Source organism: Rhinatrema bivittatum, chromosome 2 (genome assembly GCF_901001135.1).
Source record: "Rhinatrema bivittatum chromosome 2, aRhiBiv1.1, whole genome shotgun sequence".
Taxonomy (NCBI): domain Eukaryota; kingdom Metazoa; phylum Chordata; class Amphibia; order Gymnophiona; family Rhinatrematidae; genus Rhinatrema; species Rhinatrema bivittatum.
In genome coordinates this window covers 7,363,879-7,391,444 of record NC_042616.1, presented here as the reverse complement: position 1 = coordinate 7,391,444, position 27,566 = coordinate 7,363,879, and the positions used below count along the sequence as shown (strand labels likewise).

Sequence of the window (27,566 nt, the reverse complement as noted above, 5' to 3'; positions counted from 1 at the left end):
TCCAAGGAAAAGGAAGCGATGTTAGATGTCAGGGGATGAAGTTACGCAGCAGTGCAGAAACCCCAATACTTCAATTACAGCTCTCCCTGGGGACGGCCCTATTAAGGGAAGAGGAAAGGGTTGATGGGAAAAGACATAAACCAACTCATCCCATGTTTTACAATCCTAGAATGGATTTTCTCTCTTTCTAAGAAAGATGCTATTTATTTATTTAGCCATTTTATATACTGTTGTTCCAAGTGAAGATCACAATAGTTTATATTATGACACAAATAAATAACCAATTACAGTAATTTGAAGTGTTCATATCATACATTTAGAGATAGACACGTACATTGCTTAAGGCGGTCATGGCAGGACAGATATACAGGGATGAGGTAACAGAATAGGAAATATTTTTCACAAGAGGAGTTAAGAGGTGCTAATGGGATATAGGGGAGAGGGTTGAGAGGTGTTTGCTGATGGGATAGAGATGGCATATGCTACTCATACAAATTGTTCTGCAATTCTTTTCTTCCTTGTTTTTATTTATCCACTTTGAGATCTTTAATTAAGATCAGCTGATTTTTTTTTTTTTTTTGCAGTTTAAGATAGAGCTGTTTCTTCTTCCAGGTTGTGGTGGGCTCTTTCTGTTCTCTCTAGATTTAAAATGCAGGGATTTTGCATTAAATTTGCAGAACATTCTCTCGTTCTCATTCTTAGGGAGCGGTGTTCCTCCATCCCAGCCCCTGTTCATTTTGTCATTAAGTTCTAAGAACTATTGCCTGATTCATTGTGTCCCTGAGCAGGGTCCCCATGGCCTATAACTGTGGCAGGGATGTGAACTTCACCTGAAGATCCTGCTCTGTCACTGACACCATTATTACTTACCTCTTATGCCGAGGCTGAGGCTGGAAACTGATTTATTCTGGATGATGCATGCACTTATCTTTTTCTCTTTTTTCATCCTTAAATAGTAATAGTGGCCCTTCTTGACACTTGGCCTCAGTTCTGTATCAAGTGAATGTACTGAGCTGGGAATGGAGCACTTGGTGCCTTTTAAGGTGTGGAGCTGAGTGACTTTCAATAAAGACAAATGCAAAGTCAGGATACGAAGAATAAGATCTCAGTCTCTCACATTCTCTGCTAATGCCCTTCATAGTACTTGAACTGTGTCAAAGAGAGCTTCCTTCTTGTTGTGTGCCGCGACCGCTCGCAGCAGCGAACCCCTACCTGAGCCGCAGTGTCGGGCTGCCGCAGCAGCACCGAGGAACCCAGCCAAGGCATCCCCGCACCCTGCTGCACCCTTCTGTGCTGATGGCCGGCGGGGGAGATGCCCCGGGCCTCCCCTTGCAGTGTCAGGCCGGTCGGCAGGGCCCCCGAAGATCCAAGATGGCCACCCTGCCCTTAGGCACGAGGCTGCGCCTCCTTGACTGATTTAAAGGGACCTCATCCCTTTAATTGCCTGCACCTGTTTCCAATGGACCAGACCAGGGGAAGTATATAAGGAGACTTCCTCCGCTCACTCCTTGACTTGGCAACTTCGTTGTTCAAGTCTGCTTGCTTCGGTGAGCCCTCCGGTTCCTTGAGCTCCTGATTCCTGGTTCCTGCGTCTTCCTGGTGATTCCTCGGTGTGTGACTTCGGACTGCAAGTGGTGATTCCTCTGTGTGTGACTTCGGACTGGCAAGTGGTGATCCCTCAGCATGTGACCTCAGACTGGTAAGCGACGACCTTCTGGCACTTGACCTCGGACCTCTTCCGGACCATCGTCTCCAAGGGCCCACCTAAGTCCCAGCAGCCCAAGTCCCTACAGGCTCCTCCCGGGGGGCCGCAGGCTTCCAATGGCGAAGATCCAGTTGGCCCTTGCACTGACCTCACGACTCCTCGACCTCTCAAAGGTCCACCTAAGTCCCAGCGGCCCAGGTCCCTATGGGCTCCTCCCGGGGGGACCGCGGGCTTCCAGTGGCGAAGACCCAGTTGGCTCTACTCCGACATCACAACTCTTCGTTCTCTCAAAGGCCGTCTCAGTCTTCAGTGTCGAGGGTCAGCCAGTCGCATCTTCTGTTCTGCCTCGCCACCCGATGGGGGAACCTAAGGAGCCACCTCCTAAGGTAATACCATCCTCCCATCGGTCCAAGGGTTCACAATCCTGATCATAACACTTCTGGAGTTCATAAGATGTTATATGCACAGGCAACATCTCCAGCTGTGCCTGAAAATTCTTCTTAATCAGGCCAGTGGCACCCAATACATCTGGACCAGTTCTGTGTCCTTCTGCCACATTTTCTTGGTCTCCAATTCCATCTTAAGGCACTTAAGAATCTTTCATCTCCCCTATGATCCACAGAGTATACACCTGCTACTGACACCTTTATGAGCAATGCTCTTCTTGTGTTTTTTTTTTCCTTTACCGCAATATCCTCTTTTCTCTCAAGATCAAAATCCCAGTGCTTTCCTGTTACAGCAATGTTATAATGTTTACACAACTTCCGAGGATAAGCCAGGCCAGTTTATTAGGCCTTTCTGTATCCAGGCCTTCTCACATCAACACCTAACTTCCAGCAGAAAGCTGTGTAACTGTTTCTAATTCTGTTTTACAGATACTGCATTTGTCTGTTCTACCAGTTTTTTTTTATCTGCTGGCTATGAACCATCTACTGTCCTGTGCTGCAATTATCAATCTCTCATCTCTATGTTTAACCTCACAATTCTAGGACCATTCCCGTGTCAAGTTGTGAGCAGTGTGGGGTTTCTGAAGTAACTCTTTGTATTTCCCCACTATATTTCTGTTTTTGGGAATTGATTTTTCTCATTTACAGGTCCGACTCTTGGCAATAATTTTTATATTTTGCAAATTCCATTGCTTTTTTCCCCTCATTTACTGGCAGAGTCTCACTTATTCCTTCAACTCTTGTAACAATTATCAAAGCTTAATGTTAGAGACAATTTTTGGCCATTCACTTTCTTACATCAGCACTGTTTGAGTATTTGCATCTGTAAGGCTGACACCACCTTAAGCTGTTGGAAAATACAATCTCAGGTTACTTAATGCATAGGGAGAAGTTGTATTGTTCTTGCCTACAGTTCATTAATATCTTTATCAGGCCATTCTAAATTCCAAAAACTATAAGAGTGCGCGAACTGCATGTGATGCCTGTGTGGCTTCTCTGGTGACGTTAAATTTATTCCTTTGTTCTGAAGCTTTTACCACACAAAGTACAAGGACTTGGTTTCAACTCCAGTGTAGATTCTCTGATGTCATATGAAAGATATCTTCTGACTTAAACTTTTACTACTTTCAATACATGTAAATGGTTTCTCTGGTGACGTTTGAAGTTTCCATTCTGACTGAAATGTTTGCCACACTCACTACATGTAAATGGCTTCTCTCCTGTGTGGATTCTCTGGTGACATTTGAAGTTTCCTTTCCGATTGAAACTTTTACCACACTCACTACATGTAAATGGATTATCTCCTGTGTGGATTCTCTGGTGAGATTTGAGATGTTGTTTCTGACTGAAACTTTTACCACACTCACTACATGTAAATGGCTTCTCTCCTGTGTGGAATCTCTGGTGGGATTTGAGATGTTCTTTCTGACTGAAACTTTTACCACACTCACTACATGTAAATGGATTCTCTCCTGTGTGGATTCTCTGGTGGGATTTGAAGCTTCCTTTCTGTCTAAAACTTTTACCACATTCACTACATGTAAATGGCTTCTCTCCTGTGTGGATTCTTTGGTGACATTTGAAGTTTCCTTTCCGATTGAAACTTTTACCACACTCACTACATATAAATGGATTCTCTCCTGTGTGGATTCTCTGGTGAGATTTGAGATCTTCTTTCTGACTGAAACTTTTATCACACTCACTACATGTAAATGGCTTCTCTCCTGTGTGGAATCTCTGGTGGAATTTGAGATGCACTTTCCAACTGAAACTTTTCCCACACTCATTACATGTAAATGGCTTGTCTCCTGTGTGGATTCTTAGGTGAGATTTGAGATTTTCTTTCCTACTGAAACTTTTACCACACTCACTACATGTAAATGGCTTCTCTCCTGTGTGGATTCTCTGGTGGGATTTGAAGCTTCCTTTCTGTCTAAAACTTTTACCACACTCACTACATGTAAATGGATTCTCTCCTGTGTGGATTCTCTGGTGAGATTTGAGATGTTGTTTCTGACTGAAACTTTTCCCACACTCATTACATGTAAATGGCTTGTCTCCTGTGTGGATTCTTAGGTGAGATTTGAGATTTTCTTTCCTACTGAAACTTTTACCACACTCACTACATGTAAATGGCTTCTCTCCTGTGTGGATTCTCTGATGGATTTTCAGTACTCCCTTTGTTTTAAAGCTTTTATGACACTCAGAGCATGGGAACAGTTTGACTCCAGTGTGGGTACTTCGATGCCAAATGTGAGATTTCTTCTGACTGAAGCTTTTGCCAAATTCACTACATGTAAATGTTTTTTCTTCTGTATGGATTATCTGGTGCCGTTGCAGGGTTCCAATCTCCCTGAAACTTTTACCACACTCACTACATTTAAATGGTTTCACTCCGGTGTGGACTCTCTGGTGAATGATGAGGCCACGCTTCTGCCTGAAGCTTTTACCCCACTTAGTACATATAAACTGGCTTTCTGCTTTGGGGATTTTCTTCTCATGTGGAACATCAGCATTCTTACTTAAGATTTTTTCAGACTGAATACAAGACAATGGTCTCCCACCAGTATATTTTTTTCTGTCTCCTGAAAATACTTTCTCCTCACATAAGCTTTCATTGCATTCATTACGTGAAATTCCTCTCTCACCTGGTTGGCATTTTAATTGTTCTGGGAAGTTTTCTTTCTGATTGAAGTTTCTGTCACCACCAGTACACATGGATAATTCTTCTTCTGTCTGTGTTGTTTGGTTTATTATTAAGTCTTGCTTGTAAATGATGTTTTCCCTACTTTCAGAGCATGAAAATGTTCTGTCTTCTGTCTCCATTTTCTGGTGATTTAATAAAGAGAACTCAGAGCTGTAAGATTCCCCATCTTGAGGGCAATGAGAGGGGTTCTTACCTTTGTGTGTACTTTGGTGCATTACTAGACATTTCCTGTTGGAAATGTTTTTCTTACATTCAATATAAGTGAAATTGTTCTCTCGAGTGTGGATTCTCTGGTGTAATCTCAGGGTTAACTTATGTGTGAACCATTTTCCACACTGAGAGCATGGAAAAGGTCTTGCTCCTATGTGAGTTTTCTGGTGCAATACAAAATGACGTTTCCTATCAAAGATTTTCCCACAGCTATCACAGTGAAAGGTTTTCTTCCCTTTCTCCACCATTTGGTGCAGAGAAGAAGTAATTTGATCACCGTTAGTACTCTGGAAGGGTCTCTCTGCTCTCTGGTTCATTTCAGAATTCATTTGATTACTGTTGTTACTTTGTAATGGTCTCTCTGCTATCAAGTGGCTCTGATGGAGGTCAGAAGTCATTTGATCACTGCTATTACTCTGGGAGGGTCTCTCTGCTCTCAAGTCTCTCTGCTGCTTGGAGATGTCTGTGACCTCCCTGTCAATTCTCACACAAGCAGCGATTCCATCCGGTGAGTCTCTTGCAGGGTCTCGCTGCTTCTTCTCCAATGCCTGCTGACTTTGGCAAGTGTTTCCCCTTTTAGTCCTCTGGGAAAGATTTTCACAGATATTTCCTGATTGTCTTTGTGTAAGTGCCAGTACTATAGGATGTTCTTCTCGATTCTCCCTCTTCTCTTCCTGTATGACCTCATTGTCTGCTGGATATAAAAAGAAGGAATTAATCATGCATCAGGGGCAATGGTGGAAAGCTATCGATGACCTGGGATCAGACTTTCTGAAGGATCATGCAATGGTCGCATGGGATCCCTGATATTAGAGAATTCTATGATGTAGCAGAAGTTTTAGGAGATGCCTGTGAAAACTCCTGTGTGATGTCTTTATAGAGCTCTTGTGGTTTATTTTATTTATTCATATATTTATAAAACTTATACCCAGCCTCCTCCAATGCAATTGTTCAGGGTGGATTACAAATATTCATGCACATTCAGTTACAAATAAAACAACATCACATAAAATGGATAAATTAAAAACATCTTTACACAATTAAGTATTCAAACACTCTTAAATCACCCTCCATCCTGAACTCAGCTGGAAGAGCAGGAGAAAATAAAGGCTCTCTTACGTATTAGTACCAATCAGTACTCACAAGCAGAGGGAACAGAAGCATCCCTGTCCCTTTAGCCCCCAATAATATCAGTGGCTCATAACGTCCTAACTTAGAAGACATTAAAGCCTTTATTTCTGAATATCACCATCAGTTTCAGCTAAGAGCGACTCTGCACAGGGACCAGTGAAGATCTTTTAAACACAGGAGTTTTGATTATACCTTCCACTGCCACTAATGACGTGACATTTTTATCTGAGCAGCAATAAAGCTGCTGTAATGCAGGAACGCTGGAGATCACACAGGTCCCTCCTTTAGGATTCCTGTGGTCTGGTTCCTCTGGGCTTATCCACTATTTATTGTTTTAAAAACATTTATTATTATTCACTTACAGTGGACCTGCGATACTAAGTGGGTTACAATAATACATTAAAATAATAATAAACCACATTTAATATACATACGATAGCACTTCTATATCGAAAGCACAGATCACTTAAAAATCTCTCACATCCCTAACATTTCCATCTTCTCTATTACATTATGTAAATAAAGTTGTTTTCCAACCTTGCGTGTCTGTATAAATTTATTTTCTATTTATTGAGGGAAAGTGATCTCAAGAATCAGCAGAGAGAGAAGCTCTCAGGGATGGGAAAAAGAGAGAGGATGAGGACCAGAAATGGGGAGAAGAGAGCGAGGAGTAAGCATGGGGACAGAAGAGGGAGGGAGGACCAGGAAAAGGGCGAGGAGAAGGACTGAGGACAGGCTTCATGCACCTATTGGTAAATGCAGGCCTGCTTGCACATCTCTGGTGTGGAGCTGACCCAGGGAAAAATTACTTTTAGTAAAACATCCCCTGTATTTACTAAAAATAGAGAAAATGCAATCCTTACCTACAGAGCTCAGGATCTCATAATTCTTCACATCCCTGTAAAGCTCCTTCTGTCCTTCATCTAAACACCCCCCTTCCTCCTGGGAGAAAGAGACAGCGAGGTCCTCAAACATCACCGGCACATGAAACACAAACCAGAAACACTCAGGGACACGAGGAGGGGCTCAGCTGGCTTTATTCTCATAACATTTTATCATGGAAGAGGGGACACCAGGACCCCTCATCCCCAGAAACTGCCAGACTTGTTCCCCTGGAGTCAGTTTCCTTTCTGGATCTTGGGGTTTGCAAATCTAACTATGGAAAGTTTCTTTAATCCCAGAGACACAGAATATCAAATGCCTCTGCCTGGATAAATTGTAAAAACAGCAGCACTCAAACCTCTCCTTAAGAAACACAACTTAGACCCTGAGGAATTAGCCAATTTCCGACCCATCTCCAATCTTCCGTTCCTAGCCAAACTGACAGAGAAACTGGTAAACACCCAGCTTTCAGAGTACCTTGAAGATCACAATATATTATACCCCTCACAATATGGCTTCCACAAGTACGGAAAACCTCCTCATCTCACTTACAGATCACATCATGATGGGTCTCGACAGAGGCTACTCCTTTCTATTAATCCTGCTAGACATCTCGGCGGCTTTTGACACCGTCAACCACTCCATTCTCCTGGACCGTCTAGCAGACATTGGTATCTCAGGTTCAGCTCACAGATGGTTCAAGTCCTTCCTCCGTAACAGAACCTTCAAAGTCAAAATTAATAATAAAGAATCACCCTTAACTAAATCCAATCTTGGTGTGCCTCAGGGTTCCTCCCTATCCCCAACCCTCTTCAATATTTACCTCCTTCCCCTCTGCCAACTGCTAACTGATCTTAATCTAATTCACTATCTGTATGCAGATGACGTGCAGATTTTAATTCCTATCACAGATTCTATTTCAAAAGCACTCGCCCACTGGAATAACTGCTTTTTATCCATCACCAACCTACTCAATAGTTTAAATTTGGTCTTGAACGCCGCAAAGACAGAGATCCTCCTCATCTCTTCAAACGAAGAAAATTTTCCCTCATCATCTCCTTACAACTCGTACATCACCCACAAGCATGTGAGAGACCTTGGAGTATTTCTGGATAACAGATTAAACCTAAAGAAAACAGTTAACACCACAGCCAAAGACTGCTTTTACAGACTCCAGATCCTGAAACGACTCAAACCACTACTATTTTTCCAAGACTACAGGACAGTCCTCCAAGCGTTTATTTGCCAAGATAGACTACTGCAGTGCCCTTCTTCTAGGCCTCCCTAAATCCACCATCAAACCTCTGCAGATGATACAAAATGCTGCAGCGAGACTACTAACCAACACCAGCCGCGGAGAGCACATCTCTCCCATCCTCGAAAAACTTCATTGGTTACCAGTGAACTTTAGAATTCTCTACAAATCAATCACTCTTATACACAAATCCATTCATCATCAACTCCAACTCGACCTCGAAATTCCCTTAACTCTATACTCCTCCAACAGACCTATTAGAGATATTCACAAAGGAACTTTGATTTTCCCCCCCATGAAAGCCTCACGCCTTTCCTCGACCAAAGACCGAGCATTTTCAATAGCAGGACCATCCATTTGGAATAACATCCCTTCAAACCTCAGACTGGAACCCTGCCTCTTAACCTTCAGAAAAAAACTCAAGACGTGGCTCTTTCACCAGGCCTTCCCCAATCCCCCAGACAATCACTAATCGCCTTCACTTTCTGGGATGATTTGGTCTCTATCCTTCAAAACGATGGACCTGGGCTCCTTCAAAACGGTGGACCTTGGCACCTCCAGTTTTAAACATCTTTAGCTTTAACCCACATTGTTATTATACTATGCACAATAATCTATTGCACTATTGTACCATGTGCAATCACTTCCTACATGTTTTTTTCTTATCTGTTCTTTCTTCCAGCGATAAGCTTCCAAGTTTTTTACTCCTTGTTAATTGTAACTTTGCCTTATTCACCTCTATTGTTATTCTCCTCAGTTATTGTCTTAGTTATCCCCTTGTTCTTTGTAAACCGATCCGATATGGTTTTACTATGAAGGTCGGTATAAAAAAGTGTTAAATAAATAAATAAATAAATAAATCAGTGAATAATAAAACACAAGATCTAACAGAGCATTACCCACAACCTCAGGAACATCTGATTCTGTCACATCAGGAGAAGTCACTGTGCTCTCATCCTCCTGACTGCTCAGCCCCTAACCTTGGGTCATCTTTGATGCCGTTCCCTCCTTCTGCACATTCAGTGATGAACCTAAAAGTATGTGACATCTGGAGCGGATACTATCTTTGACACCCCCTTCCCTCACAGCAAACCCTGGTTCACTTCTTCTCTGTCTCCTGTGGATCCCCTCACTCAAAATTAGTAAAACCATATACAGTGCTGCACAAAACACATATAAAAGATGGTCCCTGCTCAGTAGAGCTTACAATCTAATCAAGACAACCAGACAGGGCAAAAGAGCCTTGAGGAATTTCTTTTATTAAGAAAATGGTTAAAGATGAATGAGGCTGTAAGGCGGATAATCAGGTCTAAGATTTAAAAGCAGCCTCAAAAAGGTGGGATTTCAGACAGGATATAAATCAGGCGAGAGAGGTAGCACAACGCGGCAGCTCAGGAAGTCTATGCCAAGCACACAGTGCAATCAGGAGGAAAGCACGGAGTCAGGAATCGGGGGGAGAGGAGAAGGGCACAGATAGGAGGGACTCGCATGATGAGGGGAGTGTACAAGGAGGGTGCAGGGAGAGATAAGAGAGGAGAGTCAGTGAGGAGCTGCAGAGGGAAGGCTCTTGTAGGTGAGTAAGAGGAGCTTGAACTGTAAGTGGGAAGGGATAGGAAGCCAATGTAGTGATTTGAGAAGAGGGGTTATCTGGGTGTAGTGACCGTGGTGCGAGAGGAGTCATGCAGCTGAATTTTGGATGGATTGTAGGGGAGAGAGATGGATCACTGGGAGACCTGTGAGGAGCAGGTTGCAGAGGTCTAAGCAGGAGGAGATGAGAGAGTGTATACGGATTCTGGTACTGTGTTCAGAAAGGAAGGGACAGAATTTGTGATGTTATAGAGAAAGAAATGGCTCATTTTACAGTGCTTTGGATGTGTGTAGAGAAGGACAGAGAGGAGTGGAAGATGACCCCATGGTTATGGGCTGAGGGGACTGGGAAGATTATAGCGTTGTCCAAAGTAATTCAGGAGAAGGGAGGAAGAGGGGACGTGGGTGTGGGGGGAAAGATAAGGAGCTCTGTCTGGGCCGTGTTGAGTTTCAGGTGGTGAGGGACATCCAGGCAGCAATGTCAGACAGGAAGCTGAGATTTGGGACTCGATTCCTGGTGTAGAGAGGTAAATCTGGGAGTCATCAGCATAAAGATGGAATGGAAAACAATGAGAGGATGGTGGGGGATGGGTGAATAAAACCCTGAGGGTAAGTAAAACATTAAATACTTGTATAAAAACAGGAAAAACAAGATCACGTGATGTGGTGGGCTCAGTAGCAGCAGACTGACTGAGCTCCGGCCATCGCCCCAGGCAAACCTTTTTACATTGCCTTATCCCGCTGTATCGCTCTTTTCGCCCGCAGCCATCCTTTTGCTGAACATTGAGTGCAAATTGCACAGAGACTTGGAAACCATATGGTTTCACTCCAGTGTAGATTCTCTGATGTCATATGAAAGATATTTTCTGACTTAAACTTTTACTACTCTCAATACATGTAAATGGTTTCTCTGCTGGCGTTTGAAGTTTCCATTCTGATTGAAACGTTTGCCACACTCACTACATGTGTATCCAATTCATTTTGCATAGTGACCATAATGGGTATATTGTGTGTAACTGTACAAGTGTAGAATACCTGTAGTGAACCCATTGTTTGGATATATATATATATATATATATATATATATATATATATTTGACCATTGTGGTTACCTTAGAAATTAAGGGTAGAATCTAGTCACAGTACATTTATCACCACTGTTGAATAATATAGTTGAAAATTATTGAGTAAGAATGGATGATTTTTTTTAGTTTCTCCAAACAATCGGCATCCTCAATTATATCAAATTTTATCTTGTTTGAGAAAGAAAATTCAGTGGTATCATTAGGGAGTTTAGATGATTATATTGGGATAAAGAAGAAATATATTCGGATGGAACTGCATGCAGCATTTCTATCGGAATATTGTAAAATGAAGAGAATCCCACGAGGGTTGAGCATAATAAAGGAACCATTACTATATGCAGATCAGGAAGATTTCGTTCTTAAATGGAATGCAGTTTTAAATAAATGCTCATATGACCTAATGGTCTTGATAATAGAGCGAACACAGCATGCTTTGGTCACTATGCAAAATGAATTGGATACACAATTAAAGTTACTGCAGGATGGTTCACAGAAAGAAGTTATAGATAAACAATTGGAACAAGCACAGGAACAATTGGATAAATTTAAGGGGGAAACAAGAGAAGCAAAAGTAAAAAAATGTTTGCGGGATCAGACTGATTATACTAAGGGTTATATTTACCCGTGGATGAATAAACAAAATAAAAAGAATGTTGGGGGAAAGACGTTCTCATCCTCATCAGATGAGGAAATAGAGATAGTTGAACCAATTAAAAAAGATCAGTAGCTTTTGCTCAACCTTTGGTGAACACTCCTGGAGAGAACTTGAGTGGGAATAGTGAATATGGTAATGATGAAAATCAGTATTTTTTGAGATCGCAGAACCGCAGGGGGAGAAGAAATTGGATACCACAAATGAATACAGGATTCCGATACAGGAATTACCGGTATCAAAGACAAAACAGGTGACACAGGGATCAGTTATAAATTTGTCCTGTAGTATTTTATCTCAGGAAAAAGGATTTTAAATAATGGGTTAACATTTGTTCCGACAGCTGGTTATGATTCTTTGGATACGAGGGTGGAACTTTACAAATTTTTTCGGAGGTTAAAACTTACAAATTTTTTTTCAAATATAGAACAGGAGGGTGAATATGATGGAAGATCGAAATTTATTAGACTGTCAAGATGGACACCACCTGATCCACAAGACCCATTTTTGGTAGTGTTTGAAAATTGGATTTAAAGGACCTGATGAAATTGGAGAAATCTAATTCATGGGTTTATAGTAATATCACAAAGAAGGAGAGAATAGCATTACGTAGTTTGCAGGAGGACAGTAATATCATTGTAAAACCCGCAGACAAGGGGGGAGCTATGGTTATTATGAATAGGGAGGCCTATATAGAGGAAATTAATAGACAATTGAATGATAACAATTTTTATCATCCGTTGGACAGGGATCCCACGGAAGGTGTTCAGATGGAAATTTATTCATTAATACAGCAGGCGTTGAAGTATAAAATTATTGATAAAAAATTGGGTGATTATTTATATGAAGATTGTCCGGTAAATCCTGTCTTCTATACAGTGCCGAAAGTGCATAAGAACTTGTTATCCCCACCAGGGAGACCAATTGTTTCTGGAATTGGCTCGTTGTTTCAGCCTATATCCAAATACTTGGACCATTTGTTGCAACCTTCAGTGCAACAAATAAGGTCGTATATTAAGGATGCTGTGGATTTTATAAAGATGTTGGATCAATTGGAAGGGATTGAACAAGAATGGTAGTTGGTAACAGCTGATATCTCCTCTCTGTATACAAATATACCTCAAGATTCAGCTATTCAAATTGTACAAGAGATGTTGAGTAGGATTGAGATGACTGATAAAAAGAGAGATTTGTTGGTTCAATTGTCAACCATAGTGCTCAAAAAGAGTTTTTTTCAATTTGAGGGGTAACATTATCATCAAATAAAAGGTATACCGATGGTGTCTTCAATGGCCCCATCGGTAGCCTGTTTATACGTGGCAGTCTTTGAGAATGCATTTGTGTATCAGTCCCAATTTTGGGGAGAGATAGCCGTATGGAGAAGGTTTATAGACTATGTCTTTTTTTATATTCACTGGAACGGAGGAAAGGTTAGAGGAATTGAAGGTTTGGATTAATACTAAGGATGAGAATTTAAAGTTTGAATTCAGTATGAATAAACAGCGTATATCTTTCTTGGATATGATGGTATATAAGACTATGAATAAATTGCATACCACAATCTATGGAAAGAATACAGATAGAAATACAACATTAGAGTTTTCCAGCTTTCACCCTAAACGGTTAAAGGAAAATATTCCGGTTGGCCAATTTCTGCGTCTTAGGCGATTATGCACCACTACTAGTGAATTTAGAAATAAAGCACAAGAGTTGACTGATATAGTGAGGATATAAGCGTAATATTATTAAAAAAGCATTTAAACGAGCTTTATACGCGAATAGCGAGAATCTATTAGTAACAGGACAAAAGTTCCCTTTAACAAGGGTGGTTTGTACATTACCTTTTTCTCATCTTGTGTTTAATATTAAAGCAATTGTGAACCAACACTGGTCAGTTTTATGTGATGATAGGGTATTCCGGGAACCTCCGATTTTTGCATTTAAAAGAAAGATCTTTAAGAGGTATGTTGACATCTACAATATTACCTGATGTGAATAAAGAACTAGATCAGACGGGTCAATATAAATGTGGAGGTTACACAGTGTGCCCATATGTACAGGAAACACAATTAGGTACAGATTCCATCGACGGGTGAAATGTATTATTTACCTAAAAAATTTGATTGTAGATCTGTGCAAGTAATTTATTTGATTATGTGTCCTTGTGGATTGTATTATATTGGCCAAAGTAAGAGGAGCATCAAAGTAAGGATTACTGAACATCTAAGTAATATCCGGATAAAAAAAGAAAATGCCCCATTAGTTTATCATTGGCAACAAAAGGCACACAAGATACAAGATTTGCGGTTTTGTATATTGAATCAGATAATATTAAAAAGAGGTGATAATATTTCTAAGGTGTTAACACAAAAAGAACAGCGTTATATTTTCCGTTGGGGAACGGTGGAGCCATTTGGATTAAATCAGGATGTAGAATGGAGCGTATTCATTTAACATATATGGGCTGTTTTAATCAATGATTTAGGTGTGTAGTATAGAGGGTATAGATACAAAGAGAGCGTAATGTGGAATGCGACTAGGACATAGTATGACGTGAATGTGGAGAGACATTTAAAATGGGCAGGACATAGGGTTAATGCGCAGCGGCGGCGTTTTGGACGGAGAAGGTAGACAATTCTGAGTAAGTGGAGTCAGGTCAGTACTTGTACTTGAGTTTTGGGGGTAATTGAATGGTTTCTGGTTTTATAATTGGAAATATTGAACTATATATCCTCCTTGAAACAGCATGGTGGCTATATGATGAAGTTGTTTGGTGACAGTGCATAACGGCTTTGAGAAAGTGGAGTAAGACATCACAGGTTAGTATCTTAATCTTTAAGAATTTTGGTCCTATTAAACAACATTAAGGTTATTGTGTGGATATGCTTACGGTAAAATATATGATTGAAATCTTTCCCAGAATAGTAAGGTGGTTTATTGAAGAAATGAAGATAAGTGAATGAAAATGTTTGGTGGAACCTTTTGTGGTAGAAATGAAGGTGAGTGTGGAGGTGTTGGATATGGGAGTGACTAGTGGAATCGTATTATTAATGGTATAAGAATATTTAAGAGGTTTTTGAGATGTTTGAGTACATTAAATAATGGTGTGTTGAATTGGATTTGTTTTATTTTATAAAAATAGAATGAAGGTTTTGGAACCGTTTTCGGTAGAAATGAAGAGTGAAGGTTGGAAGTAATTGAATTTTATCCGAAGCACACTTGAACAATAGAATTGGAAGTGCAATCTTATATTCCCCATATGAATAAGAAGTGATTGGTGATACAGAACCATTGGATGTTCCCTATATGATGGAATGCTAAAGAACGATCATAAAGCAGATCCCCTGAGGAAACCAGTGGATGAAACAGGAGTCTCCTGTCGGGAGAATTGGGAGAAAATTGTGGAGAATAAGCCGATATAAAGATCAGTAGAAATAGTATAGTGAAATTGAGAAATATGTGATTGGGAGGGAACATTTAAGTTGTATTGTATTATATATGAAGAAGAGTATCACAAATTAATTAGGATATTATAAATTAAGGGGTAGAGGAAATTTGTGGGAATAAAAGACATCATGTAAATGTATTTAAATGTATGTAATAAATATAGTGCTGATAGCAAGTTTTTAACATATATTTAATATGTATTGTCTGTAAGGATGAATGTGTGGTGTGAGTGGATATAATATAGGAAATGTCATGTATGGTTTTTTTTTTTTAAAGTGGGTTGTAATAAAGAGTTAAGTTTGTTTAATGACAATACCAGGCCTGTACCAGGCCATCGATCCCTTGGGATTGTGGTTCCCATCTGTGACTGAAGAAGTTGGGCACTTGGATGTTGGACCGGGTTGCCAGGAGGTCCATGGCTGGTGTTCCCCAGTGGGTTACTAGCAATTGGAAAGCTGTTGACAACAGCCTCCATTCCCCTGGGTCTAGACTTTCTCTGCTGAGGTAATCCACAGTGACGTTGTCTTTTCCCGTGATGTGGGCGGCTGAGATCTCTTGTAGGTTTGCTTCTGCCCACGCCATTAGGGGGTTTATTTCCAGGGACACCTGTTGGTTTCTGGTTCCTCCCTGGCGATTGATGTAGGCAACTGTTGTGGCATTGTCCGACATGATTCCGACCGATTTGCCCTGGAGTCTGTGACTGAACTGTAGGCAGGCTAGCCTGACTGCCCGTGCTTCTAGTCGGTTGATGTTCCATCCAGACTCTTCCTTGTCCCATTCCCCTGGGTGGTCAGTTCCTGGCAGTGGGCTCCCCACCCTCGTAGACTTGCGTCCATGGTGAGCAGGATCCAGGTTGGTGGAGATAGCCTCACTCTCTTGCTCAGATGGTCTTCTTGTAGCCATCATCGTAGCTGGGTCCGAACTTCCTCCGGGAGCTGGAGTCGAACGGCATAGTTCTGGGACAGCAGATTCCATCGTGACAGTAGGGAATGCTGTAGAGGTTGCATGTGAGCTCTTGCCCATGGCACCACTTCCAGTGTGGATGCCATGAGGCAGAGGACTTGAAGGTAGACCCATACCTTGGGGCGAAGATCGCTTAACAGGATTCGCAACTGGTTCAGCAGTTTTGATCTCCTTGTATGAGTCAGAATGACCTTGTCTTGTCTGGTGTCGAAGCAAACTCCCAGGTATTCTAGGGATTGGGAGAGCTGCAGACAGCTCTTGTATGTGTTGGCCACCCACTCGAGGTTCTCCAGTAGAGTTTTGACTCTGTTGGTCGCCTGATCACTTTCCTCTGGGGATTTTGCCCTGATCAGCCAATTGTCCAGATATGGATGTACGAGAATTCCTTCTTTCCTCAGTGTTGCCGCCACTATCACCACGATTTTGGTGAACGTTCGGGTGCTGTGTCTAGCCTGAAGGGTAGTGCCTGGAACTGGTAGTGGTGATCCAGGATCACAAAGCGTAGAAAGCCCTGATGATCGCGATTGACCGGGATGTGCAGGTAGGCTTCTGACAGATCCAGGGATGTGAGGAATTCTCCCGGCTGTATCAGCCTTATGACCGAGTGTAGGGTTTCCATGCGGAAGTGAGGAACCCTCAGGTGGCGGTTGATGGACTTGAGGTCCAGGATGGGCTGGAACATACCCTCTTTCTTGGGAACGATAAAATAGATAGAATAGTACCCAGTATTTAGTTGTTGTGTGGACACCTGCGTTTTGGCCTTTAAGGCGAGCAATTTGGTCAGCATTGTTTCCACTGCCATCCTCTAGTGCGCAAGTTGTGGCAGAGAGATTTCACAAAGTTGTCCGGAGGGATGTCGTGGAAGTCCAGATAATATCCCTCTCGAATGATGGTTAGGACCCACTTGTCCGAAGTTCTCTCGACCAATCTTTGGTAGAATAGAGCAAGCCTGCCCTCTATGGCTTCTTCCTGTGGATGGGTCGGCTGATCTTCATTGCGGGGTGTGGCTGTGACCTGGACCAGAGCCGGCTCCCCTTTTGTTGTGTTTGTTCCGAAAGGACTGGCCCCTGCCTGCGGGGCGAGATACTTGATATCTACTTCTGTACGATTTGAAGCACTGTGATCTCCTCCCTTAGATGTTCGGGGGGAGGGGCGCTGGCTACTCTTGCTCTTGTCCTCCGGTAGACGCGGTACTGGGGATTCCCCATTTGTCGGCTAACTTCTCCAGTTCGCTTCAAACAGGAGGGTTCCCTTGAAGGGCATTCTCGTGAGCCTCATCTTGGACATCGTGTCAGCTGACCAGCTTCGGCGCCAGAGTTGTCTTCTGGCTGCCACAACGGATGAAACACCTCTGGCTGCGGTGCGCACCAGATCGGAGGTCACATCCGTGAGGAATGATACTGCTGGTTCTAGGGCTTCATAGAAACATAGAAATGACGGCAGAAGAAGACCAAACGGCCCATCCAGTCTGCCCAGCAAGCCTCACACATTTTTTCTCTCATACTTATCTGTTTCTCTTAGCTCTTGGTTCTATTTCCCTTCCACCCCCACCATTAATGTAGAGAGCAGTGATGGAGCTGCATCCAAGTGAAATATCTAGCTTGATTAGTTAGGGGTAGTAGGGGTAGTAACCGCCGCAATAAGCAAGCTACACCCATGCTTATTTGTTTTACCCAGACTATGTTATACAGCCCTTATTGGTTGTTTTTCTTCTCCTCTGCTGTTGAAGCAGGGAGCTATGCTGGATATGCGTGAAGTATCAGTTTTTCTTTTCCCCTGCCGTTGAAGCAGAGAGCTATGCTGGAAATGCGTGATGTATCAGTCTTTCTCCCATGCCGTTGAAGCAGAGAGCCATGCTGGATATGTATCGAAAGTGAAGTATCAGGCACATTTGGTTTGGGGTAGTAACCGCCGTAACAAGCCAGCTACTCCCCGCTTTGTGAGTGCGAACCCTTTTTTCTTCTCCCCTGCCGTTGAAGCAGAGAGCTCTGCTGGATGTGTGAAGTATCAGTTTTTATTCTGCCCTGCCGTTGAAGCAGAGAACTATGCTGGATATGCATTGAAAGTGAAGTATCAGGCTTATTTGGTTTGGGGTAGTAACCACCGTAACAAACCAGCTACTCCCCTCTTTGTGAGTGCAAATCCTTTTTTCCATATTTCCTCTTGCTGTTGAAGCTTAGAGTGATGTTGGAGTCACAGTAACCATGTGTATGTTTATTGAATAAGGGTATTGTCTCCAGGCAGTAGCCATCATTCTGGCGAGTCCCCCACTCTTCATTGGCGGCCTCTTGAATTTATGGATCCACAGTGTTTATCCCACGCCCCTTTGAAGTCCTTCACAGTTCTGGTCTTCACCACTTCCTCTGGAAGGGCATTCCAGGCATCCACCACCCTCTCCGTGAAGAAATACTTCCTGACGTTGGTTCTGAATCTTCCTCCCTGGAGCTTCAAATCGTGACCCCTGGTTCTGCTGATTTTTTTCCTATGGAAAAGGTTTGTTGTTGTCTTTGGATCATTAAAACCTTTCAAGTATCTGAAAGTCTGTATCATATCACCTCTGCTCCTCCTTTCCTCCAGGGTGTACATATTTAAATTCTTCAATCTCTCCTCGTAACTTCTCCAGTTCGCTTCAAACAGGAGGGTTCCTGGTCTTTGATAAGCAGGAGCGTGTCACCATGGCACAGCAGGCCGCGATCTGTAGTGACATAGCTGAAACGTCGAATGAAACGTCGAATGACTGAGGATGGATTCCAGATGTCTGTCCTGGGCAACCTTGAGTGCCGCTCCTCCCTTGACTGGGATGGTAGTGCGCTTTGAGACCGCGCAGACCATGACATCCACTTTGGGGAATGCCGGGAGATCTTTGGCAGCGGGGTTCAGGGGGTACATGGCTGCCAGGGTCCTTCCCCCTTTGAATGTGGCCTCCGGGGCCTCCCATTCCAGGTCGATCAGCTGTTGGACGGCTTGCAGCAGCGGGAAATGGCGGGAGGTCTGACGGAGTCCCTCTAGGAGGGGGTTTGTCTTAGGTTCCCCTGTGGTACTTGTGTCTGGGATAGTGAGTTCTTTCGAGCTGTGCGCCATGAGGTTTGAAAGCTCGTCTCTGGCAAAGAACCGCCTCATGGTTCGGTAGGGTTCTGATCTTGGAGGGATTTCCCCTTCCTCGAGGGAGTCTGGATCCTCGTCCGAGGTGTCCGTGTCCCCAGTGTTGGGGCTTTTGGGCGGGAGAGGCACTTCTCTGGGCTTAGAGGGTCCTGGAATGATAGGGTCCTCTGGGGAAGGCAGTGGTTTTGTCATCGGGGGTGTCGGTTGCATGGAGACAAAGGTATGAAAGCCTTTGAAGAATTCTACACAGGAGAAAGATGCTGGGTCTAAATTGAGAGGCGCTGCTTCCCTGGGGAACCTCGATTGACGGGGGCTCCCACTGGCGGTAGTGAGGTCCGGTGTACTGTTGGTGGATTCGGATCCCAGAACCGGCTAGGGAAGACCTTGACCTGTTTCACCCAGAGACTCCTCGCACTGTAGACACAGGGCCGTGGCCTCTTTGTGCTGCACAGCTCTAATGTGGCATACTAGGCAGAGGACCTGAGCCTTGAGCATCTTGTCCGGTGGTGCCATGGTTTGTGCATGTAGAATTGCAGGAACCTACGGTTGTACGCTCAAGTGTATGCCGGAAGACTTAGTTATGCACTCCGGTGTGAAGTTGTGCATATAGGTCGAATGCCTGCTCAATAAGATGTGCACACCGCTGTGCGCCCGGGGTTTACTTATGCGCCCGGCACCGTTGAGCGTGTGGCTGTACACCCGGCGCCCTCGTGTGCATCGCTGTGTGCACGACACTTATGCGGGCGCCAGTGAGCGCACGGCTCGCCTCTGTGCGCACGGATCGAATCGGTGGACAGGGCGGCGATCAAGCGAAAATGGCGATGGCGACCACGCGAGCAACATGGCGACTACCTCGGAGGGTCTCCAAGTGGAAGGACCCTCGTATCGGACCGGGGTCTAGCCCGGATAGGGCTGATCAACCCGGAAGCACTGATGCCGGCTGGCGATCTGTGCGGCTCTTTGAGCCTCGAAGACTGGAGACTTTTAGGAAGTTTTCTACCTTACCTTGTCTCAGCATTTCCCGGTCTCGTTCCGGGCGGTCTCCGTCTGCGGGGGGGGGGAGAGGGAAAGGTACCTTCACCACCGCGCTTGAAGTTGCACCCGCTGCCTCTCAGCCGCACCCGGAGTCGGGGATTAAGTCTACGCCGGGAACCGGCTGCTGGACCGAGGCCTACCTCTGAGGGATCGCGGAAATCACCTCAGGAATTCTCAACTGGGGGAGTGACCCGTATGTATCACCGCAGGAGAGTGGGGCTCGTCTGTAGAGGTAACATTTCTTCTTGTTTTGGATTTCTTTGGTTAGAATACTCTAACGCTGTGCAAGCGTGTATAGAGTCCTGAACTGCTATGGAGACAGAAAATACTGGAGAGCAGAGCATCCTGGAAGGGTGTATGTACTAGGGGCTGACGTCAGATTGAAATCTGATCCATCTCCAACTGCTATCAGGAGCACACTATATCCATTGGTCCTGAGTCCATCTGCTACACGCTAGGAAATCTAAAATATTTCTCTTTTGGTAACATTTTACAACTTCTAAGTTTTCCTTCTGAGTGAAACATGATCTTGAATGGAGGCAGAAGAATTTGGGAATAAATGTGCTACCTTGTTCTCCAGCACCTGCAGCCATTTAGCATGAGCAGAGATTTTCTTCTCCTGGGTCACTGAGCGCAGCTCCAGCGAGGAGATTTCCCCTTGAATCCTTTCCAACTTGCTGCTAAGTGTCGCTTCCAGACGCACCCGAACCATCCACAAAGAGTGCAAAGTTCTGGGCTGCAGTGGATCTGGGAAGGGGGACACAGCCACCCCTGTAACATTTTCTGATCTTGGGGGATCAGCCACAGCCTTCACCAGGGAGGGATCGGGCTCTGGTGAAGGGAAAACTCCCAGTGCTGTCTTCATAACCTTCCTGTACTGCTGCAGGCGAGGTGTCTGAGCTACAGACTGTGACCGCTGTTCCCCAGCACTGAAGTCCCAGGACCAACAAAACCATCCATGGGTCTGACAGGAACCTCCGTAGGAGACAGGGGAGATGTTCCCTTTCTATTCCATACAGTCAGCAGAGACAGGGAGGGCTGAGGAGGAGAGAAAAAGAGAATGTGGAGAGTTAATTCCTCCTGTACCAGGCAAAGGCAAGCATTAGGGAGCACCTGCGGGGTAAAATGGGGGCTCAGCAGGCTCGGGGCAGGCGCCTCTAATTTCTTACAAGCAGCACCAATCGGGCAGCGAGCAGAGACCAATTCTAAGAATTGTATTGGCATGGCTAGTTTACAGATCACTCCCATCCTAAAAGACCTCCACTGGCTCCCAATCCACTTCAGAATCCTCTTTAAGAGCCTAAGATCCATACACAAGATCATATATAATCCAAACGTACACTGGACAAACCCCTCCTTCAACTTTCAAACACCAAAAAGAGCCACAAGATCCACAAACAAAGGGACCCTGCCAACACCCTCACCCAAACTAACGCACCTGAACTCCACCAGGGAACGAGCACTGTCAATTGCCGGACCCTCCAACTGGAACTCCGTGCCCCAAGAGCTACGACTAGAACCCAGCACACAAATCTTAAAAGAAAAATTGAAAACCTGGCTGTTCAAATAAGCCTCTTCATAACCCCGCCCCCCCCCAACAAGCCCTAAAATTCAAGCACCCCTATATCGGACCTTTATATAGGTCTTCTCTGCCCCCACACCAATCCAGCCTACTGTATAAGTTATAAGGCAGTTAGCTATTTGCCTTCTCTCTCCTCTCAGCTTTTTTTCCCTCCTGACCCAGCTGGCCTCCCCCCCTTACTACTCTGCCCCTAACTCATGATCCGCACCACGTGCGGAGATAGCCTGTAATCTAGTTGTTTCTTCTACGTTATTGTTAATCAGCCCTTGTTATGTTATGTCATCCCCCTTGTTATACATCTTTCTCTCATCTATATTTTAAATTTATTGATTTATATATATATATATATATTGATTTGAAGATACTTGTTATTTGTAACTTTTCCAACTTTGGTTCGATGTAAAGCGGCGTGATAAGAATTTTAGTCTTGAAGGTCGGTGTAGTAAAAAGATGTAAATAAATAAAGCTTCACCCGACTCCCTGGAATTCTACTGACCTGGAACAGGATACTTTTCCGTGTCAATGTTTAAATGTCATTTCTTTTGCTCGTGATTACGTTCCACGTTTTTATTCCTGTCCTCTGCAAACCGATGTGATGTGCAGACAAACGTCGGTATAAAAAAAAGCAATACATAAATAAATGTGTTAGCAAAGTAATGCACAGAACGATTAAATACAGAGGAAGAGAAAAGGGAATCAAAGCTACAAAATAACGCGAACAGCAAAACAAAGCTACAGAAAGCACAAAAAAAGCAAACGTCAGGTTCTTATATGCAAATAAGATTGAGAGCAACGCGAGAAATCCCCGCCCCCTCTCATTACCTTTACAGAACGAACCTTTTTTATTCGCAGGGTGATGACGCAGGGGCAGCAGCAGCAGCCCCGCCGGCAGTCGCAGAATAATGACGTAGAACAGCAGCAGCCCCGTCGGCAGTTGCAGAGTGATGACGCGAGGGGAGCAGCAGCAGCCCCGCCGGCAGTCGCATAGTGATGACGCAAGGAGAGCAGCAGCCCCGCCGGCAGTCGCAGAGTGATGACGCGGGGGCAGCAGCCGCCCCGCCGGCAGTCGCAGATTGATGACGCGAGGGCAGCAGCAGCCCCGCCGGCAGTCGTAGAATGATGACGCAGGGCAGCAGCAGCCCCGCCGGCAGTCGCAGAATGATGAGTCATCCGAGGCAGCGGCCAATCGGAGGCGGCAGGAGGTGAGGTCAGCAGAAGGGGGCGGTGCCGGCGGAAGAGGAAGACGCACGAGGTCAGGCAGAGGGAGAGCTTCCCCCAACCCTGGAATTTCCTTTTCTTAAAGAGAAATCAGCGATTGCAGTAAAGCTCAGCCCCGCAGGGTAAGCGCGCGCTCTCTCGCGCAATGAGGGGGAGTCAGGGCTTTAAATCCGAGCCCCTGCAAAAATCCCCAGGAGACCCCGTGCCTTGGGAAAGAGAGCAGAGGGGGTTTAGCCCCCGAGAGTCTGCGCTCAGAGCTCACAATTTTACTTGCACTCAGAAACCTGAGCCCTGTCCTTTGTGCTCTCTGGGAGCTGTAATTGTACTTTACAGTTATTATTTTGTCATTTCTATTACTCTTTTCCATTTGATATTCCTTATTGGGTGAGGGTCTCTCTCTCTCTCAGAAACCTGAGCCCTGTCCTTTGTGCTCTCTGGGAGCTGTAATTGTACTTTACAGTTATTATTTTGTCATTTCTATTACTCTTTTCCATTTGATATTCCTTATTGGGTGAGGGTCTCTCTCTCTCTCTCAGAAACCTGAGCCCTGTCCTTTGTGCTCTCTGGGAGCTGTAATTGTACTTTACAGTTATTATTTTGTCATTTCTATTACTCTTTTCCATTTGATATTCCTTATTGGGTGAGGGTCTCTCTCTCTCTCAGAAACCTGAGCCCTGTCCTTTGTGCTCTCTGGGAGCTGTAATTGTACTTTACAGTTATTATTTTGTCATTTCTATTACTCTTTTCCATTTGATATTCCTTATTGGGTGAGGGTCTCCCTCTCTCTCAGAAACCTGAGCCCTGTCCTTTGTGCTCTCTGGGAGCTGTAATTGTACTTTACAGTTATTTTGTCATTTCTATTACTCTTTTCCATTTGATATTCCTTATTGGGTGAGGGTCTCTCTCTCTCTCAGAAACCTGAGCCCTGTCCTTTGTGCTCTCTGGGAGCTGTAATTGTACTTTACAGTTATTATTTTGTCATTTCTATTACTCTTTTCCATTTGATATTCCTTATTGGGTGAGGGTCTCTCTCTCTCTCAGAAACCTGAGCCCTGTCCTTTGTGCTCTTTCTGAGCTGTAATTGTACTTTACAGTTATTTTGTCATTTCTATTACTCTTTTCCATTTGATATTCCTTATTGGGTGAGGGTCTCTCTCTCTCTCTCAGAAACCTGAGCCCTGTCCTTTGTGCTCTCTGGGAGCTGTAATTGTACTTTACAGTTATTATTTTGTCATTTCTATTACTCTTTTCCATTTGATATTCCTTATTGGGTGAGGGTCTCTCTCTCTCTCAGAAACCTGAGCCCTGTCCTTTGTGCTCTTTCTGAGCTGTAATTGTACTTTACAGTTATTATTTTGTCATTTCTATTACTCTTTTCCATTTGATATTCCTTATTGGGTGAGGGTCTCTCTCTCTCTCTCTCAGAAACCTGAGCCCTGTCCTTTGTGCTCTCTGGGAGCTGTAATTGTACTTTACAGTTATTATTTTGTCATTTCTATTACTCTTTTCCATTTGATATTCCTTATTGGGTGAGGGTCTCTCTCTCTCTCTCTCAGAAACCTGAGCCCTGTCCTTTGTGCTCTCTCTGAGCTGTAATTGTACTTTACAGTTATTATTTTGTCATTTCTATTACTCTTTTCCATTTGATATTCCTTATTGGGTGAGGGTCTCTCTCTCTCTCAGAAACCTGAGCCCTGTCCTTTGTGCTCTCTGGGAGCTGTAATTGTACTTTACAGTTATTATTTTGTCATTTCTATTACTCTTTTCCATTTGATATTCCTTATTGGGTGAGGGTCTCTCTCTCTCTCAGAAACCTGAGCCCTGTCCTTTGTGCTCTCTGTGAGCTGTAATTGTACTTTACAGTTATTATTTTGTCATTTCTATTACTCTTTTCCATTTGATATTCCTTATTGGGTGAGGGTCTCTCTCTCTCTCAGAAACCTGAGCCCTGTCCTTTGTGCTCTCTGTGAGCTGTAATTGTACTTTACAGTTATTATTCTGTCATTTCTATTACTCTTTTCCATTTGATATTCCTTATTGGGTGAGGGTCTCTCTCTCTCTCAGAAACCTGAGCCCTGTCCTTTGTGCTCTCTGTGAGCTGTAATTGTACTTTACAGTTATTATTTTGTCATTTCTATTACTCTTTTCCATTTGATATTCCTTATTGGGTGAGGGTCTCTCTCTCTCTCTCAGAAACCTGAGCCCTGTCCTTTGTGCTCTCTGTGAGCTGTAATTGTACTTTACAGTTATTATTTTGTCATTTCTATTACTCTTTTCCATTTGATATTCCTTATTGGGTGAGGGTCTCTCTCTCTCTCTCAGAAACCTGAGCCCTGTCCTTTGTGCTCTCTGTGAGCTGTAATTGTACTTTACAGTTGTTATTTTGTCATTTCTATTACTCTTTTCCATTTGATATTCCTTATTGGGTGAGGGTCTCTCTCTCTCTCAGAAACCTGAGCCCTGTCCTTTGTGCTCTCTCTGAGCTGTAATTGTACTTTACAGTTATTATTTTGTCATTTCTATTACTCTTTTCCATTTGATATTCCTTATTGGGTGAGGGTCTCTCTCTCTCTCTCTCAGAAACCTGAGCCCTGTCCTTTGTGCTCTCTGGGAGCTGTAATTGTACTTTACAGTTATTATTTTGTCATTTCTATTACTCTTTTCCATTTGATATTCCTTATTGGGTGAGGGTCTCTCTCTCTCTCTCTCTCTCTCAGAAACCTGAGCCCTGTCCTTTGTGCTCTCTCTGAGCTGTAATTGTACTTTACAGTTATTATTTTGTCATTTCTATTACTCTTTTCCATTTGATATTCCTTATTGGGTGAGGGTCTCTCTCTCTCTCTCAGAAACCTGAGCCCTGTCCTTTGTGCTCTCTGTGAGCTGTAATTGTACTTTACAGTTATTATTCTGTCATTTCTATTACTCTTTTCCATTTGATATTCCTTATTGGGTGAGGGTCTCTCTCTCTCTCAGAAACCTGAGCCCTGTCCTTTGTGCTCTCTGTGAGCTGTAATTGTACTTTACAGTTATTATTTTGTCATTTCTATTACTCTTTTCCATTTGATATTCCTTATTGGGTGAGGGTCTCTCTCTCTCTCTCAGAAACCTGAGCCCTGTCCTTTGTGCTCTCTGGGAGCTGTAATTGTACTTTACAGTTATTATTTTGTCATTTCTATTACTCTTTTCCATTTGATATTCCTTATTGGGTGAGGGTCTCTCTCTCTCTCTCAGAAACCTGAGCCCTGTCCTTTGTGCTCTCTGGGAGCTGTAATTGTACTTTACAGTTATTATTCTGTCATTTCTATTACTCTTTTCCATTTGATATTCCTTATTGGGTGAGGGTCTCTCTCTCTCTCAGAAACCTGAGCCCTGTCCTTTGTGCTCTCTGGGAGCTGTAATTGTACTTTACAGTTATTATTTTGTCATTTCTATTACTCTTTTCCATTTGATATTCCTTATTGGGTGAGGGTCTCTCTCTCTCTCTCAGAAACCTGAGCCCTGTCCTTGTGCTCTCTGGGAGCTGTAATTGTACTTTACAGTTATTATTCTGTCATTTCTATTACTCTTTTCCATTTGATATTCCTTATTGGGTGAGGGTCTCTCTCTCTCTCAGAAACCTGAGCCCTGTCCTTTGTGCTCTCTCTGAGCTGTAATTGTACTTTACAGTTATTATTTTGTCATTTCTATTACTCTTTTCCATTTGATATTCCTTATTGGGTGAGGGTCTCTCTCTCCTCTCTCAGAAACCTGAGCCCTGTCCTTTGTGCTCTCTGGGAGCTGTAATTGTACTTTACAGTTATTATTTTGTCATTTCTATTACTCTTTTCCATTTGATATTCCTTATTGGGTGAGGGTCTCTCTCTCTCTCTCTCAGAAACCTGAGCCCTGTCCTCTGTGCTCTCTGAGCTGTAATTGTACTTTACAGTTATTATTTTGTCATTTCTATTACTCTTTTCCATTTGATATTCCTTATTGGGTGAGGGTCTCTCTCTCTCTCAGAAACCTGAGCCCTGTCCTTTGTGCTCTCTCTGAGCTGTAATTGTACTTTACAGTTATTATTTTGTCATTTCTATTACTCTTTTCCATTTGATATTCCTTATTGGGTGAGGGTCTCTCTCTCTCTCTGTCCCATGTGTGACTGAGGTGAGGGATTCAGCTCATGTGTAGTCTTTGTGTCAGGATCTGCACCAGTCCTGCTTGTTCTGTTCTCCAATAGATTTTTATTTATGTAAAAACATTTCTAAATCACGGATGACAGAAAGCTCATTGCGCAGCTGCTCTGGGGTCTGTTGCCTTATTTCCAGTGTCACCGTTTCATACATTAGATTGTTGCTGGGTCAGTTTTGGGTGTGAGTGATCTATTTGGTTTATTTATTTGATTTATATTCTGCCTTTTAGTGCTGTTTAGCTGTGATGGGCTTGATACAAAGGTGCTGAGAATGTTTTCTGCAGGGTTTTATGTTACTTCCCAAACGCCGATTCAGTAAAAGTTGTGAGCGCCCAGGCCACTCAGTATTTAAATGAGGGCCCGTGGTAAAAAGAGGCACTAGGGACACTGG

At 43.5% G+C, this 27,566-nt stretch overlaps 2 protein-coding genes across 11 annotated transcripts in view; one reads left to right on the top strand and one right to left on the bottom strand.

The window, feature by feature from the left end:
- LOC115083461 (gastrula zinc finger protein XlCGF57.1-like) overlaps positions 1-27,566 on the top strand; it is a 389,522-nt gene that overhangs the window by 195,589 nt on the left and 166,367 nt on the right. The window lies entirely within an intron of this gene.
- LOC115083459 (oocyte zinc finger protein XlCOF6-like) lies at positions 2,344-22,680 on the bottom strand. Of its 9 annotated transcripts, XM_029587292.1 has the most exons (6): positions 22,612-22,680; positions 22,286-22,369; positions 21,646-21,740; positions 20,776-21,245; positions 7,063-7,141; positions 2,344-5,762 (listed from the first exon to the last, which is right to left on the bottom strand). In XM_029587292.1, the coding sequence occupies exons 4-6, from the start codon at positions 21,070-21,072 to the stop codon at positions 3,262-3,264; spliced, it is 2,877 nt and encodes a 958-aa protein (XP_029443152.1). In that variant the 5' UTR covers positions 21,073-21,245; positions 21,646-21,740; positions 22,286-22,369; positions 22,612-22,680; the 3' UTR covers positions 2,344-3,261. The 9 variants fall into 9 exon arrangements, with proteins under 9 accessions (XP_029443152.1, XP_029443151.1, XP_029443153.1 ...); XM_029587291.1 differs by lacking the exon at positions 21,646-21,740; XM_029587293.1 differs by lacking the exon at positions 21,646-21,740 and having other exon boundaries at positions 22,627-22,641.

Bases quoted from the DNA above. Each gene is read 5' to 3' on its own strand.
- LOC115083459 (XM_029587292.1), bottom strand. From the start codon at position 21,072: ATGAAGACAGCACTGGGAGTTTTCCCTTCACCAGAGCCCGATCCCTCC. The intron at 7,142-20,775 runs GTAGCACATTTA...TCTTTCTCCCAG, and splicing joins TGCAGGTGCTGGAGAACAAG to GAGGAAGGGGGGTGTTTAGA. The intron at 5,763-7,062 runs GTAAGGATTGCA...TTTTATATCCAG, and splicing joins TGAGATCCTGAGCTCTGTAG to CAGACAATGAGGTCATACAG.